The sequence below is a fragment of the Corvus hawaiiensis genome, chromosome 30 (genome assembly GCF_020740725.1).
Source record: "Corvus hawaiiensis isolate bCorHaw1 chromosome 30, bCorHaw1.pri.cur, whole genome shotgun sequence".
NCBI lineage: Eukaryota > Metazoa > Chordata > Aves > Passeriformes > Corvidae > Corvus > Corvus hawaiiensis.
Genome location: NC_063242.1, coordinates 19275710 through 19297247, shown reverse-complemented (window position 1 = coordinate 19297247; position 21538 = coordinate 19275710). Strand labels below are relative to the sequence as shown.

At 41.7% G+C, this 21538-nt stretch overlaps 1 protein-coding gene across 3 annotated transcripts in view; it reads left to right on the top strand.

Annotated features, from left to right (window-relative positions):
* ANKRD29 (ankyrin repeat domain 29) overlaps window positions 1–18311 on the top strand; it is a 30930-nt gene extending 12619 nt beyond the window's left edge. For 2 of the 3 annotated variants that reach the window (XM_048289502.1, XM_048289501.1), the window contains 6 exons: window positions 3046–3144; window positions 6010–6108; window positions 11908–12006; window positions 12460–12555; window positions 13617–13715; window positions 15015–18311. In XM_048289502.1, coding sequence (XP_048145459.1) covers window positions 3046–3144; window positions 6010–6108; window positions 11908–12006; window positions 12460–12555; window positions 13617–13715; window positions 15015–15098 — 576 coding nt within the window. In that variant the 3' untranslated portion in view covers window positions 15099–18311. The remainder of the gene's footprint in view (window positions 1–3045; window positions 3145–6009; window positions 6109–11907; window positions 12007–12459; window positions 12556–13616; window positions 13716–15014) is intronic. The other variant, XR_007200439.1, reaches the window with a different exon arrangement.
* Window positions 18312–21538: the final 3227 nt, after the last annotated feature.

Genomic DNA, 21538 nt, shown 5'->3' with positions numbered 1-21538 from the left:
CGTGCCTTCTCTCAGAGGTTGCACTGACGGCCTCCTGCCCACTGCAGAAGGGGTGATAGCCCCAGGAGTGCCTCAGTGCCTGCTCATGTGTCCAGCTCCCATTTGCTGCCCTGCTCAGAGTTTCCAAGAGGCTTGCCAATACCAAAGACGCTACTTCAGCTTTTTACTTATCTCAGCTGAAGCCCAAAAGGAAGAGGTAATCACATGGCTAAAAGGGATGTTAAAACTCTGTCATTCACTTTTTTTTTTAATCCCCCACAACTTTTTTGCTTTCCCTATGGTCTGTAAAACATTGGGGTTTTCAGCTAGAGCCTGCTGGAGTAAAGTGTGAGAGAAAACCAGATAGAAGCTCAATAGAGGCAAGAGTGGGACTGAGTTTTCTCCTACTAATAAACAGTGGACTTCTGCACTGTTTGACAATTCCTTGATTTAACTAAGTGCTGTTTTACCACATGGTCAGTGGAAAAGATTCCTGCCCCCAACTTCTCTTTCTTACAAAAAGATGTATATCTGATTTTTCACAGTGATACCCCCAACTCAGAGCATGCAGAGGAATCCCAGTCCCTTCTGTTGAATGTATTCAGCTTCATATATCAGACAGACAGTAGAGCAGGTCTTAGAGCTCAATTGTCTTCCTGATCAGGGGCCAGATCTATGAGCCCAGGAGTTATTACCCAGTTGTCTCTGACCCAGTAAATATTTTATTCAGAGTGGACAGATGGAATTGGGGACCATCCAATGCTCTTCTTCTAACCCCTGGACTCTGATCAGACTGATTTAGGAAAACTCAATCATTTTAGTCTGAAAGATCCAAATGGTGTATTTTGGAATTGTGTTGTTCTTCCAAAAAAACAAAAATCTGTTTAAAACTGTTCACTGGGTTGAACGAAACAGTTGGTCAGGATCCCCTTTTGGAGTTAATTAGACATATCTTGGGAGACTGTTGCCCTTCTTAAACCCCAAGCTGTCACATCTCCCAAGGTGGGATCACACATTGGGATTCTGCTGTGCCAACTGCGATCAGCTTTGCAGGCCTGCCTTTTATTTGGGACCTGTCATTTGGTTCCCTACAGAAATTATGTTAATAACCAAACAATCTTCTAAAAATAATAGGAGTTTGTGGAAATCACAAGAATTTTAGAAAACAAAAGCCAGACCATAAAGCAATAAACAAACTTTTCCCATATGCAACCAACTGAGCGTGTCTATTTACCCTCCATACAGGGAACTTTAATATTTTTAAGCTTCCTAAAACTTTTTCCTTCCCTGCCTCTCCACAGAAGACCTTCAGTCTGGATAGCATAATTTCTCTTCTTAATTCACTAATCTTTCTCTCTCAACTTCCTTTGGAGAAAGGATCTTTAAAAATTTCTCTGGTTTTTTTTGTTTGTAGCCCTTTGATCTGGTGAGTCACCACTTGAGCAAAGTGGCTTTCAGCTGGTTGGAAAGAGGTTTCATGAAGCTATTAGCTTTTTCATTGTCTTTTATGGTGTATTAGGTGTTTCTTAATCCAGGCACAATTGTGATTGCTTTTGTGTTTTGTTCCAGCAGTTCCCATCAAATTACAGTAGTTTAATTTGGCAGGAAATTCTAATTTCTCATAAGAGAAACTTAACTCCACTGACCTGATAACACACTGTATTTGCTCAAATAATCCAGAATTAATAGGCAATTCTTAGACTGTCACACAACAGCCTCACATCTCTGGCTTTGCTGACACCCAAGCCTTCTTTTCTTTTCGATGTCATAGGCAGATGAGGTTTTGGGGGTAGCTGTAAACAGTGCCTGTGGGTTAGTTCTGTCATGTCAGAGCTTGAGTTTTCACGAGGCTATTATAGCCATGAAATTGCACCATTGATCAATAAATTTGATTGTCACTTCCCATTATAAAAGATCCATTTGGTCATTCAAGCTGTAACTTCTTTTGTGGATATCTGTCTATGTGGAAAATTTCAGACAACTTTGGAGTTGTTTCAGAGAACAAGTCTAGGGGAAAGCACAGTCTTGTGTCCACGTTAATAGCAGCTCTAGAAACCATTTATCTGAAATACTTTAGATAGCTTATCTTGTGGAGGAGAGGCTTGAGACTAGGAGAAGGCAGGGAAGGAGAGAGCAGACCTGTGGTTGGGATATTTTGTTGTGTGCATCATCTTTGCACAATGGCATGGTGCCATCCCAGGCAGAAGATAAGAACTTCCTCTCCATATCTGTGTCAGAAATACTGAGAATTTTTGGGTGGGGCACAGCACCCTTAAGATGGCAAGACCCACATTTGCTGTCTCAATTGTTTCAGCTGGTTTGGAGTCAATTGCCGGCAACATTGAGGTGTTTCCCTTCTCAGATGGCTCCCAAGGGAGTGTTTCTACAAGCAGGGATTGATGCATGTGCCTAGGTCTCCCTTTAGTGGTGATGTGCAGCAACTCTAGCTGCCTGGGATTGATCCCACCTGCAGGCATCACTTCTCAAGCAGAAGTAATGGTGCTTTCACTGATGCTTTTGGTTGGACTCACACTTCCACAGTTAGCTAGCATACTTTAAAATGCTTTCTCCCTACTCAGTTTCAGGCCAGCAATCCACAGATGAGAGGCAGGACAAAACAGGGCACAAGGTTGTGGCCGAAAAAGAGCAGATGATCAATAGGCTCTGGAGCAGTGGAAAGGTGTGCTGTCCTTCCATCGGTAGAAGAGTTTGGCAGGCATGAGGAATTTGTCTGTAAAATGAAGAGACATGGAGGAGCTTGTGGAAGGAACAAAGCTTCTAATGGCAAGGCAGAAGATGAGGAACAAAAAGCAGAATTTTCTTAGTTCCTGTCCCTCTCTAAAAAAAACCTCAGGAGAAAAATGTATATAGTGACTGAGCCAAGTTGAAAGATTTTACATGGCAACACTTGGCATTAAAGTTATGAAAGATTCAGTAGCTACTCATTACAGAACTGCTGTGAGGCAGATTCTGAAAAGTCTTAAAGTTTGGCTCTTTTATTATGGTGATGTTCAGTCCAGCCCCTGGCCTCTCACCTGACTGTAGCCATTCTTTGCTTTTTCACAGGACGGAGGCACAGCTCTCCTGGCTGCCTGTCAGTACGGGCACGCAAAAGTAGTGGAAACTCTGCTGAAGCACGGCGCCAACATTCACGACCAGCTCTATGTGAGTTATTTGACACACACAATATTGACAATGGTGGTGGTGGAACAAATGTGCTGTTGCTTGGACAACAGCAGACACCCTGGCTCCAGCACAGACAGGCATTTGCCAAACGCTGCCGTTTTATAGTACTCTGTTCCTCTAAGATATGAATTTTGTTAACTGTCTGCTTTTCACAATGCTGAGAGAAGTAGCACAAAATCAGAAAAGATTCTTTGGCTGCCTTTTGGTTCATTATCTGTATGAAGGATATGTACCAAATCTGGAACAGACCTGTGCTACCCATTAGCCTTGGACGAAAAGCATGTCATGTTCTACCAGGATTTGCAGAAGAGTGAACAGCTCTAGAGCCTCTGAAGTACATTAGTTTTCTGCCAGAAAGAATAGTAAAAGTTAAAATATTTAAATTACTTCAAATTGGGTTTTTTTAATATCAGTTAAAATTATGTTATTTCATATTTTTGAATCTCCAGTTTGCCAGGGTTTTGGGCAAAGTACAGTTAAAATGGCTGATCTGTTTAGTTGACTTTTCAGAAAGTTGGATTGAACCAATGAAGCTCTGGATTTAATTTACTCCAACAGAGACACAGATAAGTGGAGCTTTTCGGCATTCAACGAAAATGAGTAGCAGATTTTGCCCCTGCTTCCCACCACTCTTTCCTACCCCAGGGCACTCAAGACTGACAAAGAGGAAGTTGTTTCCCTGAGATATATGAATTTTTTCAGCTGTTTCCACTGGCTTTGGATCTGCAGGATGCTGTTGCACTCCCAGTTCCTACTGGCTTGGCATGGGAGTCAAAAGCTGGTGACTGCAGAAGTGGTCATAGCAGGGTCCCCACCACGCTGCCTCACCCCTCATTTATAAAGCAGGCTGTTCCACCCTTGCTGCTGTCCAAGTAGGAATTGTCTTTCTGATCTGAGGGCAGTGATTCATCCCTCTGCAGGGTAATCCCAGGGGCTGCCACTCAGTTTAAAAATAGCTATGCTGCCACACCTGCAGACTCTTACCCAGAGGTCAAGGCAGTAAAATAACTTCCTTGTCTCTCCTGGAAATGAGCAATATTTGCAATTGGATTAAGAAATGTACTTTTATTGCTCACAGACGTTGGGCAAAGCCAGTCAGAAACAGTTGTGTAATAAAATAAGAATACAATCTCTTGAAAATAGGGGTTGTCTAGCTCTTTTTGTGGACCAAGCTGCATTTGTTAAGTGGTACCTGGGTGGCAGTTTCACTGGCAGGCAGACAAATGAGAGAGATTTGGAGCACACATTTGGATACTCCTCAAAAAAACCATCCAGATCAATGTTTTAATATTAAATTGACTCACGTGAGGGGTCAGGAGAGCAGGAGACAAAAGAATACCCTAAGTAAATAGTATTTCTTGCAGAAATGTGTTATAGCCTCAAAACAGCATTCTCATTACAGCATCAGTTCAAATCAAATAGGTACCAGTGAATGCAAGGTTCTCCACCTTGATTGATCCTACAATAAAGAGCCTTTTTAATGTTACAAAACCTTGTTTACTTTCTAAATTTCCATGTTCTCTGTCTCGGGAGGAAGCCTGCAAAGGCTCTGGTACCAACAGGTTTTTTTCATATACTCACACAGCAACCAGAGAAAACAGCCCATCAGAGGGCCCAGGGGCAGGCATTTATAGTTCCAGCAGACACCTCTTTTGTTTACCAGGACATTTGTCTTGAAATCAATGTCAAACATTCTAAATTCAGTCCCTGGGGCAGTATATTCAGCTCATGCTTCACCAAATCTGTGCTGGGTTTTTCAGCTAGAGGAGTAGCTAAGCACTCTCTCTGCAGGCAACAGCATTTAGTCCCAACATAGTGATATGCCAACAAGGTCAACAACAGGCTTTCACTAAAGTGCCCTGTATTTTGAGATAAGTACCTGCCTGGGTAGGCATGAGATGTGTACTTGCACATCTGAGATGCAGTGAAGGGGTTAATTCATGTCTCTATTTAATCTAAAAGATTCTCGCCTCCTGGGAAAACTTGTCCTAGCACATCCTGAGCTGAGTGCTGTGGATGTAGGATGGATAAACACCTGTCCCACCCTCAATATAGATGTCTACTTCTAGTTGGTTAGATGGATTATAATGCTGTTTGAAAATGTTTCATCAAAAACTCTTAATGAAATATGACTTCTAATTTTTTTTTTCCCTATGGAAGAAGTTCCTCTGAAGTAAAATTCTGAGAACATCTGCACATGAAAGACATATCAAAGAAAAATAAAACCCTGTTTTTGTTCACAATTTATTCTTTTACAAGCTTTTTGCAGGAAAATTCTGGTTTCTGATACGGCTACTAAATACTTTTAGATTACTATATTACAGTGAAGTCTCTTCTACAAGACGTGCCAGAGCAGTAGCATGGTGGTTTCTGGGGTGGCATAGTGGTATGGCACAGGTCTGACTCCTTCAGCCTCAAGGGCAGACTTCAGTGCTGGGCTTTGCAGTCTTGCAAAGTACCTGATGTGTTTCCACCACGTATCCATGTAGCAGAACACATCTGCATGAACATATAAAATCTAAATAATTGCTGTACAGGAACTAATTTCTAGTTATGTAGCTCAATGCCTTAAGGAACTAGACTCTTGTATTCCAGACCCAGGATTTAATGCTGGATTTGATACATGATGGGAGCCAATATTTGTGCATACTGAACGAAAATGTTGCCATAGTTTATTATGAACTAGACTTTTCATTTTGATAGTTATTTCTTGAGCATGGCTGTATATCTACTGTTACAAAGCATAATGACTAAGGAATGAGAACTTGATTCTGTTTGATTTGCTTTTGTGTGGAAAAATGGCACCACTTCAACACAATGTAAGATGGATGTGTTTGTTCTTAGGATGGGGCTTCTGCAATTTTCCTGGCAGCACAAGGAGGCTATCTGGATGTCATCCGATTGCTGCTTTCTTCAGGAGCAAAGGTTAACCAGCCACGACAGGTATGATCAACACTTCAGGACATAGCTGGGTTCTAATTTTATAGTTCTGAAAATTAACACTGGAATTTCTCCAGGCATTGGGTTCCTGTGGAGGTGTTTCATTGGAAGGCAATTTGTGGCTGTGCCTACGTTCTGTGTTTTAGTTCAGACTGGTAACATGATTTTGAAGTCAGTACCTCAGTCATTTCTGGAAGAAGTGAAACTGAAAGCTCTGCTCTAGATCTACACCTTACACCCTATGAGTCAGCATCCCTGGAGGTTTTTAAAAGACAGCATAGATGTGGCACTTGGGCACACGGTTTAGTGGTGGGCTTGGCAGTACTGGGTTAACGGTTGGACTCAGAGGTCTTTTCCAGCCTAAATGATTCTATGATTCTAGAGCAGATCAAACCACTGATTGCTCCTCTGAACAGGTTTGAACCACACGTATGTTTGGGTCAGGCACCAAACTAAATCAAAATAAAACCTTCCAGCTGGATGGAATGTTGATGTAAAGGCCTAGCACTACCTCTTGCAACTACTGATCTGTTTATGTTGTACCACATTACTTTTGAAGGTCTACACAGCCTACGACATCCCTGAGTTCTTTTGAAAATTGTTTAAAAAGCTTTTGAAAATCTGGGAGCTCTAGGAGGAGGCAGTACTAAATTCTGTTCTTTGAAATCTCCAGACCTTCAGACGTGGCTTTGGTGTTGAAATTTATCTTTGACAAAAGCTTTTATTTTTAGTTTTACTTTTGTTTATTTGTTTGTTTTACTCTGTATCCTTCCTGGGCACTCTGAAATTCAAGCATGAGTGTTGCCTTCATCTCTGCAAGTTCTTGATACATATGGAAAGCTTTTCTCCCCATTTCCAGCTAGTCACTCTAGTGGCCCTGATGTTGCAAACACATACAACCAGTGGTAACCATGAAATTAGCTCCTCTGCAAGCTGTGAGGCTGCTGTTTGATCATTGAATGGGAAGTGTGAGCTAGATTTGTGGCTGGTTCAGAGATTTCTGCTGGGGGGTTTGGGGCTGTATCCACCGTACATCACTGGATGCTGGAGTTAGCTAAGGGTGCAAGAGGCTTTCTAGGTTTTAAACTAACTATGGGATAGGTAAGCATACGTGGTATACAGAGACATGTATGAAAGCTCTCTTGCTTTCCAAATAAAAGGGTTTCTTAATTGTTTGTCTGTTTCTTGACTCTAAAATCAGTGCCTAAACAGCCAGAGGTGGGAGTTGCACAGCTAGCTGTATACCCAGCATGTAGAAGTGTCTGGTTAGAGATGGGGCTTCTCAGGAATCTCTACCTGCTTTGAGAGAGCCTCGCCTGTGGTCTGCTGAAACCCTGCAGGCAAGGTAGCTGTCCTGGGTCTTCACTGCACATTTGAAATTGATGGGATAAGGTCTTGTCCTTGTAATCAGTCATGCACATCTGCCAGGTGGCTATGATCACTGACTGCAGCAAGTGAAAAAGCAGCAGGCGAGAGCAAATGAGTGCGAAAACTCTAATAACAGTAGACAACGTGGCATGAGACAAGCTCTGCCAGGTATTTTCAGTATTTCCTTTCATCTGCACCAAAAGCATGACAAATCATAGCCTGGCAACAGACATTTATCTATATGCTTCTGCTGCATGTGTAGGTCTGTGTACACTCCTAGCTGTGGTGTAAGGAAAGAGGATTAGTATTTTAAGAGCCTTAACTAAAATAGTTTTCCTGCTGCCCCTAGCCCCACCTCCGAACACCAGAACTGTGCTGGCAGCTACCCCCTGGACTGATGCATTAGCTGCTCCTAGGTTGCCTCCACACTGTCTCCCAAGAAAAAAGCTTAAGAAATGTTAAAAGCTGTTAATTAACACAGTCTGAAATTTCAGTGTAGAAGGAGAGACCAAGGTATGCATTAATACATTTTGAATAAGTCAAAACAGGGTTGGGGAGCCTTGGGTTTAGCTGAACCCTGTTGCTATTAAAACTGCATTCTGCTATCTGTAATTATAATGCAGCTAATTCTTTCTGACACCATTTTTTTAGCTCTCTAATCCAATTTCTACAACACAATGTTTCATGAGGCATTTTTTAATCTTAGTTGAGGCAAAGACTTGTCTCTGTGTGAATGTTCCTCCTGGCTCCTCTGTTTCATCTCCAGCAGGACAGGCCTTCTTTGCTCGAGGGTACCTCTGATCCCTGCTAAGATTATGCCTGGATAAGTGCGTGGCATTCGTAGTTGGTCGCACTTAATCTGAAACATTTCCTTAACAAATGGAACATTTTTACTGTTTAATTAGTCAAGTAATGGTTGGATGGGCTTCAGTCTCTTTTTTACTAACAAATGGATTTGTACTTTGTTACAAGGTGGTGTGCTGGTCATGAGGAATGTAGCTCTAGAAGGGGCAGTTTTGATGCCAGACATCTCTCTTTCTCATTTACAAGCTACATTGCTCTCACTGTGGTAGAAAACTTTTCCAGGCTACATTACCTCGAATACAAGGCTGCAGAGTGCCAGGTGTGAGTTCATGCTTCTCCTTCCTCATGGTGTCCAGGTTTTCCTCTCTACTTTGTTGGCTTAATCCATTGACCTACACACATGCATCTGCCTTCTATGTCTCCTCCTGCTGCTGTGGTGGGTATCAGTTCCCCCTCAGTCTGGTGTCCCACCTCCTGTCCCGTGGGGGTATTTCTGACACCACAGAGCATTTTGGATGGTCCTGGCTGTCCATGTGCAAGCCCTTCAGCTCAGCTTTCACAAGACCAAATAGTGACGCTTCCTGGAAAATTTCGTCCCTGGCAATGTCATTGCTCTTGGGTTGTAATTGCCTTCTGCAGTTGCCAGTATTGAGGAGCTGGGCAGGAATTCTTTTGTCATCTTTTTGTCTAGACAGAGCTGGGGGCAGTGTCTGAAGCCTGCTACAGGAGATATTTCTATGCTTCTTCAACTCACAAAACAAAGCTGTAAGATTCTTTGCCAATGCTGTTTTGGCAGCCTGTGTCCCAACAGGCTTTATTCCGACTGGCTAAGCAGATTCAAAATAATCTGAAAATTAATGACTTTTTTCTTAGCGTATGATATGCAATTACACATAGATGTAAACCAGTAAACCCACGTAGGGTGCACTTCAGACAAGCGAGCAATTTGCTATTGGCAAATTAGGTGTAGTGGTGCAAGTGGACTAATGGGCAGAGCAGAGGAGGAGATGACACTGAGCAGCCTGAGAGTTGGAGGTTTTTGCCCCTAGGAGTTCCTACTGGGAATTCGAAGGGTCTTACACCTCCCACCCTAATCTGGCCTTTTCTAAAACTTCAAGCCACAAGCAAAAGTTGAGATTCAAAGCTGCAAGATGAAGTCATTAGTTAATGGGAAAGAGAAAGAGCATTAATAATTTCAGTCAGAGTATATTTGGAACTTCTAGCTGCTGGATATAGTAAGGTGTTGTCCATATATACTAGCATGTAGCCAAATGTGGAAAAAAGAACACCTTAAAAACTTATGGGGTGTTTAAAGTTATTCTGGGATTGTAGTGATCTGCAGTCCGCTGGGTGGGCAGAGGGACGAGGAAGCATAGTTTTCGAACTGTATCTTTCCCCATTCTCACTTTCTTCCTCACTCATCTCCAAGCCCTAATCTGTTTACACATGAATTCTCATGTGACCTCTTAGTAAAATGTAGTATCTGCTTTGCATCATTCACCAACATGAAAATGGACAGAAAGCTCATCTACTCCATATAAATATTTGCATAAACCTGACTGCTAGATGCTGTTTGCTTAAGAGAAAGAAGCTGACCATAGTCAATGTGAGCCCATTATCATCTTTGCTATCTTTCTTCTCTTCAGGCTAAGTCCTCCAAGATAGCCACTCTTCCTCATAATGTACTTTTGCCTCTATCCTGTAACTGAGGTGCTGAGGATGATGTCTGACAGCAATACTATTAATGACAATTAATGGTAGCAGTGATGTTACCCAACATTTGTATCTCCTTTTACTCCTTTTCATTTATTCGTGAAAACAGGGGGTTGTTCCTATGAACTTCACTGTGAGTAAAAAAAAGCTGCTATGTTTCCTATGCTGAGCTTGTGTTTTCATTGCTTGTGTAAATACAAGTGTGAATTTGCACAGCATTGGTTCTTCATGCAGATTAAATTGTGTAGGCTGCTCTCAGACATTTCCCAAGTTTTACAGGCTTTTTCAGTGCACCTATTGCTATTTTCTGGAGCCCTCTGGTGGGGGAGATCAGAAAAATATGAAGCATCAGCTTACTGGGAGGGAAAACACTGTAAATCGGAGAGTGATGTTTTTTGCCATCACACTAACATCACATACTCTGTATACATGACAGCCTTTGTTATTTTTGAATCACAAAGAACACTTGTTGTAGTAACAGGATATATACCAGAGTGAGGTCAGTCACTAATTTCAATGAGTTAACTTGTAGAGAAATTATACAAGGGTGGGCAAAGATCATGTTTGATCACCATTTGAGAATACTGAAGATCTCAGGATGTGCTTTTGTTCCTTCTCAGAATCAGAAAAAGGGAAGCCCAGATTATTATATCAAAGGAAGAAATAATTTTTCTGTTTCTTTGAAAGGATTAATTCACTAGTCCACGGAAAGCAGAGATCTGGTTCAGCAATGGTTTTCTGGATTGCATAAGCAAGTCACAGGAATCTTCAGCTGGCACTGGGGAGCAAGACTATTTCTTTGATCAAGGTGGCAATATCTTATTTAGTGTAAAAAGTTGATTTCTCCTGAAAGTTCTCATTAAGGCTGTTTCTGAAGTCTCAGTGTAGTTTGTCTTCCTCTTTCGAGCCAAGCCTTCAGGCTGCGGAGGGTGGTGAGGGGAACTGGCAAGACCTAAAGGCAGGATCAGGCACCCTGCTTTGTGGGGCCTCACCTCTATGTTAAAATCCTTACGGGCAAAACCTTTTTTAAAGGCTCATGAGAATCAGTTTGGCACCACATAACTGCTGGAGTCCTCCTTCAGTCTGGAGAATCAGGTAATTTAGAATAAAAAAGAGGAAAAGACAGAAAACTAAATTCTACTTGCAGTGAGAAATACTTCTAGTGCTTCAATTCACCTTTGCCTTTGGGAGGGAAATCCATCACAAAGTTTAGCTTACTCCAAATGCGCATTTTATTTTCTGAGGTTTTGTGCTCAAATAATGATTGCATAGGACAACTTTTCCAAAGCAGATTGTTTCTTGCTGGATTCCTTGATAATTGCCTTGTTTTCTAGTGGAGTTTTGAAGATAAAATTTGTGAAATACTCGGCTTCACTGTAAGGCAGGACGTTTTTACCAGATTCCCTGAGGGTGCATAACGTAATTTAATACAGAAAGTTGGTGATTACCTTGCATTGCTCCCTAGCTTCTGTAAACAGCTTTCACTCCCCATGTACAGGCACCCAGCTGCAGATTCTGCCTGTGCATGCTGAGGTTTGTCTGTATCCTCTGTCACAGTTAACCACCTAGAGTTCAAAGTACACAGGATACCTTTAGCCCTTATGTTTCAAACCTCCCTGTGTGTTTTAGTCACGGCTGGTGCCTAACTGGGCTTTAATTTCACAGAGCAATGCACATTTCTGGCAAATTATGCAAGAGAAGGCAGTAAGGGTGGCTCTACTCCACAAACTGAAGCAGTTCTGACTTGTTACACCAATCTCCCACATGTTTTTGGACACAGCTCTGCATCTGTTTCCTTGTGATGCAGGATTTGATCAAGTAATTGAAGTATGTCCATTCCAGTAGGCTTGGGCAGTAAAATACCAGAGGGCGTAGAACACTGAAGTGAAGCCATCAGCAGTCTTATTTTGTTTGCAGGACGGGACAGCTCCCTTGTGGATTGCCTCGCAGATGGGTCACAGTGAAGTGGTGCGAGTGATGCTGCTCCGGGGAGCAGAGCGAGACGCTGCGCGGGATGTGAGTAGCACTTCCTCCTGCACTCTGTCTGCAGCTTAATGCCTCCTTTGGGGGGCTGTAAGTCTGCCTGGATTGGTGTCTCCAGAGTCCCTCCTGTTTGTCAGGTTGCAAAGTCCCACCATGGTTTCCTTTTTCCCATTGTGTCTGGGACAGCTTCCTGGCAGTACCTTCTGGAATAAGGGAATGGAAATGTCCACGTAGTTGAGAGACAAAGATGGAATATGGTTCATTTTACCCTGAAGTTTTCCCCTGCCAGAGGAACAATCCTCCAGGTACCCTAAAACCAACAGCACATGCTGTGGAGGTGCCTTCTCAAAGATAATGAGCAGAGAAGACCCTCCTCTCAGAGGCACGGGGAGAGCTGGCATTTCCCTCCAGCTTCTTCTTCCCCTCCAGCTTCCCCTGCAAGGGGAATGCAGGCAAGGCATTTATGACATTCCTCTTTTTTTAAAGGATGGTACAACGGCTTTACTGAAGGCTGCCATTAAAGGGTACAACAATGTGATAGAAGAGTTGCTGAAATTCTCTCCCACACTTGGCCTGCTGAAGGTTAGTAGTGAAACACTGAGATTTTTCAGCAGAACACAAGAAGGCAAAGGGTCTCATGAAAGACCTGGTATTTCTGACTACTCTAGTGGAAGATGATAGGAATTTGAGCTCAAAAAAGTCAAGACAAAAATGAAATTATCTTTTTTAGCCTTAATGCCGCTCACAAATCTTTTTAAACAAAACCATGAATTTAATTCTTGGAATGAGGAAGCACATTGTGTCATAGAAGAAATTCTGCTTTTTGTCACTTGATTTTATTTCTACTGTAAGTAGATTGCTCTTGACTGTACAGTTTTAACATTATACCCAACCCTCTAATGCATTTAGTCAGAAAAATAGTGTCCTAAAAGATCTGTTGTGAGCAGATTTCCTACTAGATTTTGTTTTCCTGTGAATTCATAAAGTGACTTGAAAAATAACAGATATTTTGAAGCTGCTTTTTAATGGCTGACCTAACTTTATGCGTCCATAAAAGAGATACTTTGATAGCCTCTGTGCATGCAAATGACTGGCAAACTGAATGTACTTGAAAATGCTGGTGGCATCAACTTAGTTATTAATTTCAAGTATGAAATAGCTTCCACACATATTTGAACTGTCAGTTTGCAACCACAAACAAAAGGCCAACCATTAAAAACCCCACCAGTCAGCTGTCTGACACTGAGGCCATTAATCATCAGAGAGAGAAGATAAAATGCACAGATGGCTTCCATTACTGCTTGTGCTTCTGTTTCACTTGCTAATGACTGATTTTGCCAGGCAAAAACAAGTGCTGTGTTCATGTCACCTCTGATCTATTGACAAGGGTGATTATTAAAAGGAAATACTGCTGTGGTAAAGTGAACTTGACTCTCATTTTTATTAAAGCATTTAAAATCACCCCCTTCACATCCCACTAGGCTGCCAGCACCCTGAATCAGACCCTACGCCTTTGGTGACCTAATCTCTTCCATGTTACTTCTTTCTCACTCGTAGGTCTGTTCTCTGCAAACATTTGTGTTTCATTGCCTTTTGCTTCTCTTTCCATGCACGGTACAAACACCTCCACTGGCATTTCCTAGAATGGGACCTCTGCTCTCCATGCAGCCGTCCTGAGTGGCAACGTGAGGACAGTGGCGCTGCTCCTGGAGGCAGGAGCGGATCCCTGCCTGAGGAACAAGGTAGGTCCTGGCACACCCTCCTCCCGGGCGAGGAGCACGGGGAGCACCAAGCGGTGGAGCCGTGTGTGCCATCAAGGTGGGGGCAGCCCATGTTTCTGTGGAGAATTCAGGGCATTGCTAATACAAAAAAAAAAAAAAAAAAAAAAAAAAAATCCCAAATTACATGCATCTTTCCCATATCTTACTGTAGATCTGTAAGTTTGTTGAATTAGTTTTGCATTCTTTTGATAACAGCAAATTTTCTGTAGAAAACTTACCACGGTTTTATCCTGTGAAGTGTTTCAACATTGAATGTTTGATAATTTCTGTGAATGTGTCTTCCTTTGACGTATTTCTGAACTATTTGCTGCTAGAGTTTGATATCTAGCTGGGTTTGTTAAGCTGTCAATGAATGGTCTGGCACTGACTTCTGTTTTATGACTAGGTGAGTGAAAGTTTGTAAAACAAGTAATCCAGCCCATATCTTGTAAATATTTTGGTCATTTAATATAAAATCTGTGGCTGTTAATTTCTACATCATTCCACTTGATGGCAGCACAGTAAATGCCTCTCTCACACTAGTTTGTGTTAACAGATATTTTGGTTTGATACTATAACCTGAAAAATGTACAAGATTTTTCTGCTACTGACAGTGATCTGCAGCAGCGTGTGCAGTAGAAGAAAGTGTGTGGCTGAAACCCCTCCTACTGATTTTTTTTTTTTTTTTTTTTTTTTTTTTTTTTTTTTTTTTTTTTAGTTTTTGTAAACAACATGCCATTTGGCATGACACAGTATATTTGCAGGACAGAATAACTGATTTTCAGAAGCAGCTTCATCAAAAATACTTTATGTTACCAAAATTGTATTCAATTAAAAAAAAACCAAAACCAAAAACAAACTCATGTTCTATTACCAACCTTGCAGGATAGCACTATTTTATAGCAATTTAAATCTTCCCTTGGATTTTTATGAACTTTAGTACATAAGGACCTGCCTCATTGCCCCCCAAAAATCAGCAGCCATGCTCTGTTTTATTTCTGTGGCAGAAGCATAGGGAGCCCAAGGGAATTTAGCCTGGACAGTCAGCACAAAATAAGCTGTCACTCAAATTCCACTCTTGGATTGTTTTGAAGACTTAAGTGAGACTTGAACACTGAAAGATGGTTTCCTAAGATACCTTCAGCAGTGGTGGAGACAACACTAGAAAAAACCCACGTCATTATAATGCCCAGTACCATCTTCTGTAGAGTGTAATGCTTTTCAACTATGATTGGGAAATACTTGTTCATTTCTGCTAACCTCAAGGGTTTTTTGTTCCAGGCAAATGAACTGCCAGCAGAACTAACAAAAAACGAACGCATCCTCCGACTCCTCCGTGCAAAGGAAAAGCAAAGGAAAAGCTAATGCAGCCCTGTAGCAGATGCAGTTTGACAGAGATGTGCCCTGACCACAAGTAGCATGACAGTAATCCTAGGTTGGAACAGTTTGCAGAACTGATTAGCCTGTCCAGTACACGCTCCCTGAACGCACCACGCCCTTGCCACAGGGTCACCACAGGCTGGGGCCTTGGCCCGGCATTGCTGACCACGGCACCATGACGAGAGCAGGGAGTGGCCCAGGAGCTGCGTTTGCACAGCAGCCCTGCCTGTCCCCCAGGATCCCAGCGATCCCAGCAGCAACGTTTGCTCCCCACACATCCCCGCACAGGCAAGCACTCCTGCTGCTTCAGACATGCAGCCCCACGCTGTCATGGCCACACACCTGCAACAGTGTGGGTCGGGAGCACTGCGCCCTTGTGCCAAAAGGATACCCAGACCTTGCAGCTGTTTGCATTCAGCTGGTCATGGAATGGCCCCATGACGCCCCTGCCCTCCCTTTGCTGACAGTGACCATTCCTCTCTACCTCCAAGTGCCACGTGAGACTAGAGGTGAGATCCCACCTGAGCCATCACAACAGCAAAAGTTCTCCTGCCAGCCCAGGGCTGAGGTAACATTTTTGCTACCACCTGAAGCTCCGTAAAAATGATCCAAACAAAAAGCAAGGGGATGTTCTTTCAGTTGCAGCATCTTGATCTGCCAATCTGTCCAGCAACAGAAACACAGTGGAGCAGTTGATTTTGCAATGCCCATGCAGTGTATGAGGATCCTTAGTTAGATCTTATGTGTTGGGACCTCATGTGCATTTTTGTTGGTAGAGGAGGACTGGTTGCTGAGCAAACCAGACAGGGTTTCCACAGGTGCAAGTACATCAGAAATTCAGCTATCAGGCACAACAAACAGCACAGATGCTACACAAATGGTATTTGTATGTTCTGTGACACTACAGTTTAGTACCCACAGCTACTATGCAAAGGACTCGTTCCCCAGGTGTGTGGCAGGAGCTAATGGAGAAGTGCACAGAGTACAGGTGTTTCAACAGTTGGTGAGAGAATTACACATAGCCATACCTAAACAGGCCCACTAATTAATGCAGACATGGAAAATGAAGTCTGAACAGCAGTTTTGGCCTCTGTTGTGGTTGAGACACTTAGACATGCTACTAGTGCCTGTATGGGGAAGGCAGTGCAAATTGCAGGTGGTTTGTGAAGAGCTGTGTTTTAACCATGTTGCTCTAAGACACCCCATTAAAACCCAGTCATTTCTGCAGTATAAACAGTATATACCATGTCCTGTTAGCCACAAAAACATTAGAGATTAATTTACAGTGAGCTGAGATAAAAAGTTAGTTCAGTATATAAATCCAGGCATTTCACCTGCTTTCAAACCTTGGCAAATTACTGAAAAATTGCTTTAAAAGTTGAAGACAAGGAAGATTGTAAGGACACAAAATAAATCTTGCTTAAGAAGTGTCTGCCTAGGATTCAGCTGAACTGCTGCACTTTTGCTTTGGTGAGTTAAAAGGAAATCTTTAGGTGAGCTAGCACAAATGAATGTAGTTTACGTATTGCAAATTAGCCATATGTATTATCAAATGATAAAAGTTATTCTTTTTGTGAGTAAGTTAGGTAAGAAGTCAGTGTTCTGGTTAAGAGAACAGAACTGGGTGTACCTTTTCTTGCATGCTGGAATTGCTATTCAATTTCTATTCCACATTAAACAGGAAAACTTTACATTTTCCAACCACGTAACAAGAAAAAATTATTTGTTTAGGTAATTTATGCTGCTGTATTTTTGAATTAAAATAATGTTGTGCCTAACACAAACTTGCAGATGAACTGGTACAAAACCAAAGAATTATGCAAGATACTTAGAGGATGACTGTATCCAGGGTTAAGATCTGCAAAAGACTAAAAAATACTGAGCATGCAGAAATCTCAAGAGCCTTACTGGGATCTTAAATTGCACGGCATTACAAGGGACTGCACCCTAACTTCTTTGACAAACAACACTAGAGAAGACAGGTTTATTTGGAGCCTCCAGTGGGCTGAAGATCAACATACTATTTTGGAGAACAGCAGAGGGACTCTGGGCAGCCTGGCCTCAGCATTTAACTTTCACCCTACATTTTCTACATATCAACAACTGACAACAACCACACTCTCAAGGTGAAAAGCCCTTCCATATTTGTAAAGGAGGTGAATAATCATTAGAAGGTCTTCAGTAGCTATGCAATAAGTACTCTTAATATCAGACAGGCTGTAGTAATCACACAGTCCTCCTAAAAATTGCGAAAGCATCCACTGTTGGTGAGGGTCTCCTATTTTTTCCTGGTAGCAGAGTGTAGGAGAGAGGACAAGGCAATCCAACAATGATTCTGCAACAGCTGAAGTAAGAAGCTGAGACAACAAATGCAGGTGTCTGTATCTACAGGTGGCCCTTCCTTTCTCCCAGGTGTATTTCTTGGGAGTTGTCTCATCCCAGAGGGAGCAGTTACTCAGCAAAGAGCTTCTTCAACTATGCCTGTCCATGGGAAGATGTCTTCTCCCCACTACTTAGACTAGGACTTTCAAGTCCTTTGTCCAGCTGTCTCTATGAATGGTCACTGCAGCTGGGGATCTTGTGAAACATGTGAAGAACACCTGGGTCCCTGTGTCCCATACAGAGCATCTGCTGACCTTCTGAGAGGATGCAGTTACCAGGTCAGGGCTTTTTTTTTTTTTGAGTGATCATATGCTATAATGGGCTTTTCTTATTTCTAAACAGCCTTTGAAATGTGGGGCTAGCACAGGTTAAAGGAAGAGATTTGTTTTTCTCTTCTTGCTCTTGTTAGTGCTGGCTGATACAACACACAGGCTGTCTGGGGGCTCCGTGGTGGAGAACTGGCAGTGAAGTCTTTCTCTGCCCCATTCAGGCTGAAGTTGAATCTAGCTTCAGCAAAGACACTATTCAACCAAAATGAGACTTCTGGCATGGAAGCCTTCCTGTTGGGAGCATTTGTTTCATCTTGGAGCCTTTGGAAGAGGGATGGTTTCAGTTTTGGGCTCCCTGTAACCCAAAGGTGCTTTATCTGCCTGTATATGGACTCAAACATTGCAATACTGTTTATCACCATGCAATTAATGTTTTCACAAAGAAACCTTAATAATTCTTAGCATTTATGTAGCTGTTGTTATCTTTAAAGTGTTCAGTAAATACTGTTGTGGTTTTTTTGTTGTATTAAAACGGAAGCCCATTTTCCCTTGGTGGCTGAAGTGATTCACTAACATTGACAGTAGTTCTTTGCATAGTAGGGGTGCCTTTTGTGGAAGGCTTTCTAAGTGCTCTGCAGACACTCTAACCTTTGTAAGTTCCAAAATGCATTGTTGAGGGAAGCGAGGAAGTAAATTATTTCATTCACACGCCAGTGAAGCACAACAGCCCTTCATCAGTTCATGCCAACAGACAAGAGTGAATTCAGACATTTAGATTTAGGAATTATGGGGCATTAAATTAATTTTATAGATGACAGGATGAAGATAGATATAATATAAAGATGTGAAATAGAACTGGGACAGAATAACACAACAGGTTTTTTCTGAGTTGGGGTTTTCTTTTCCCTTTAAAGTGTCATATATGTCTCCATATTACACCCTAAAAGAATAAGCTCCACTAGCACACTGATTTCAGGTTTGCTTCTCTGCACATTCAGAGCCAGAGGCTCAGCCTGCTGTCCCTTGTACGTTTATGCAGGTGCTATTAGCCTGGTAACTTCCCATCAGCTGCAAGTGAGTACAAAGGACATGCAACCAAGCAAAAGGCTATACCAGTGAGTCTAGGAAAAATATAGGGCGCTTTTTTTTTATTTTGCTAGTATCAAGACATTGTGTGATGGGGGTGAGCACAACAAAAAGCCTGCAGGGCATGGAGAGAAGTGACATCCCAGCACAGATGTAGTAGTGGTGTAGCCTCAGAGGTCCCAAATACATGGAGTGCTTCATTTAGATTATCACTGCAGTGCAGTGTGCAGGGACATCTATTCAGTAACAATACAAAAGGCAGTATTGTTCCACTTGACTTGCATATGCTCTTCTCCTGGAACAAAACCATCTCACTATTGATTCACCCACCTTTGTTTAGCTTACAAGACCTGAGAGGATTAGAGCAAATGATGAGATCAAATAGCTGCAGGTCATATTTAATGCACTTTAAAATGATGATTATCTGCCTCAGAATCAGAGTTAATTGCAAGAATAATTCACACTTCTTTATTCAGCCAGTCTTAGTGACTATTGGAAAATCCACAAGTTAACCAAATCTGGTGTCTCAGAAATTTCAGAATTGTTGTACAGAAAATCAGGTAGCACAAACCCCAGCCCATTTGTACTTCATTTGATATGAGCACTGAACAGACATAAAATACAGCCCTTGTCTGGAAACCTTGAGTCATTGGTGTTAGAATGTTAAAGTTTGCTACGAGCCTAATCAAAGGTAATACACAAGGCTCTTTTTCCCAGCAACAGAATATTGTACTGCATGCCTGGGACTAAATGGAGTTGTGCCTTCCCACAGCAGCTCTCCTTTTGGCCCCCAGGAATGAGAGTTTCATACTGCTCTGAATTCTACCTTTTTTTTTTTACCTGACCTTTTATGCATTTGATAAAGCATATGTAAATTTATGTAAATCCATGTGAGACTAATGTTCTGCAACAGGAAGGTTGCTTTCCTAAAAAATATTTTTCCATATCATCTCAACAAAAATATACTACTCAGAGTATCTTGTTCTGCATACTTCAATGTCTTTGCTTTCTTCTGTATTCTACTCTTTATACAATACCAGAATTAGTTTCCTATTTACATGAAGACCACTTTGTTCTATTCCACTTGATTGATTAGACTGTTATTGTTTTCCAGCTCTTCACAAATGAGATAGCATTCACAGGAAAAAAAAAAAAGTGAATGGCCTGGCTTGGGAACAGGAAAACTTAATTTAGCATAACATAACAAGGTTTATTTCAAAGATTCAGACATGGCTGACAAACTCCCCATTACATTAATATCCATTAGGTCAGATCTCTCCGAACGGAAGATTATAAAAAGCAACATAGGAACCAAAGGAATAAGACTGTACTTTTAATTAGTTGGTCAAACATGTCTTGGTGGTTCTCTTATTCCTAGATGTAAAACTGGCCTTTATACTGATCTGATGTATTTCATCTAAAAAAAAAGTCAACACCCTATTGATATGCTTATTATGGTGTGCAGTGGATTATGTGCATTATAAAAAGGAAAATGTCTACACTGAAGCCCATATTTTTGACACTGTTTTGACATCCCTTTTTTGCCTTATTCCTACAGTTTTCTATTGTGATGAGCTACATTTTGAGTAGCTCATCATCAAAAATTCCTATGGCCATAACTCAATAAAGCATCTCACTCTATTCAGAGAATATAAAGGGAAAGTGTTGTGACTGTTCATGGCCTAAATCACTACAAAGAATGATTTCTGGGAGTGAAAAGCTCCTTAATTTTGCACATGAAAGCATATCGAAACAGTATCAAGAGGCTGAAACTAGACAAATTCAAACTTCAGGCTGTGGATTTTCAAGACTGAGGATAATTATTTCAGAAACAAATTGTTGAGATGATTCCTTCATCATTTGAGTTTAAAAAAAAATCAACACAACAAACAATTACTTTTCATTCTGAAAGATATGTATCACCTGAAACATTTTGTGTTTGATGCAGGAATTACTGGATGAAATTATATGATATGCAGGAACAAACATTATGTGATCATAATAGTCCCTTTGATCTTAAAATATATGAATCAATACACTTATTGCTTCACCTCCTCTGTGACTCAGGGAGACACTAACTCTCATGGGATCAATAACATGACCCTATGCCTAGCAGCTGTGGCAAGATGAAATCTGAGACACATACCTAAGTTGCCCCTAGATAATCCATTTTGCTCTCACAATGTTGACAAGGCATTTTAGCTGGACTAATGCTTTAATGTCTTGCTTTTAATGTCAAATCTGTTGGTTCATAACTAGCACAAGAGCTGCGTAGTGCTGTACCTTGCCAGGGAACAAGGATCAGCAGAGAGGTCTGGGATGTGCTGTTGGGGAACATGGATAAATCAGGAAGGAACTGCTTCCTGAAGGAACTGCTTCCTGAAGGAACAGACACAACTTTTTGCTATGGCAATGGCTTGGATCCCCAGATGGATCATGACACTAACCTACAGAGCAGACCTGAAACAGTCTGCAATTTTGTATGGATTGCACAGATATGTTCTCATGTGATATATACATGCACATGTATGCACACATCCAGCATATGGATATAAGGTCTCATAATCCCCTTGGAAAAGTGATATCACAACCTCATGATCTGCTTGCCTGGAATATATTGTGTAAGAGGCAGAAGAGTTATTCCACTTTCTGAAGACTCAAAGAACAGTTTCTGCAGGCCCTGCCTTT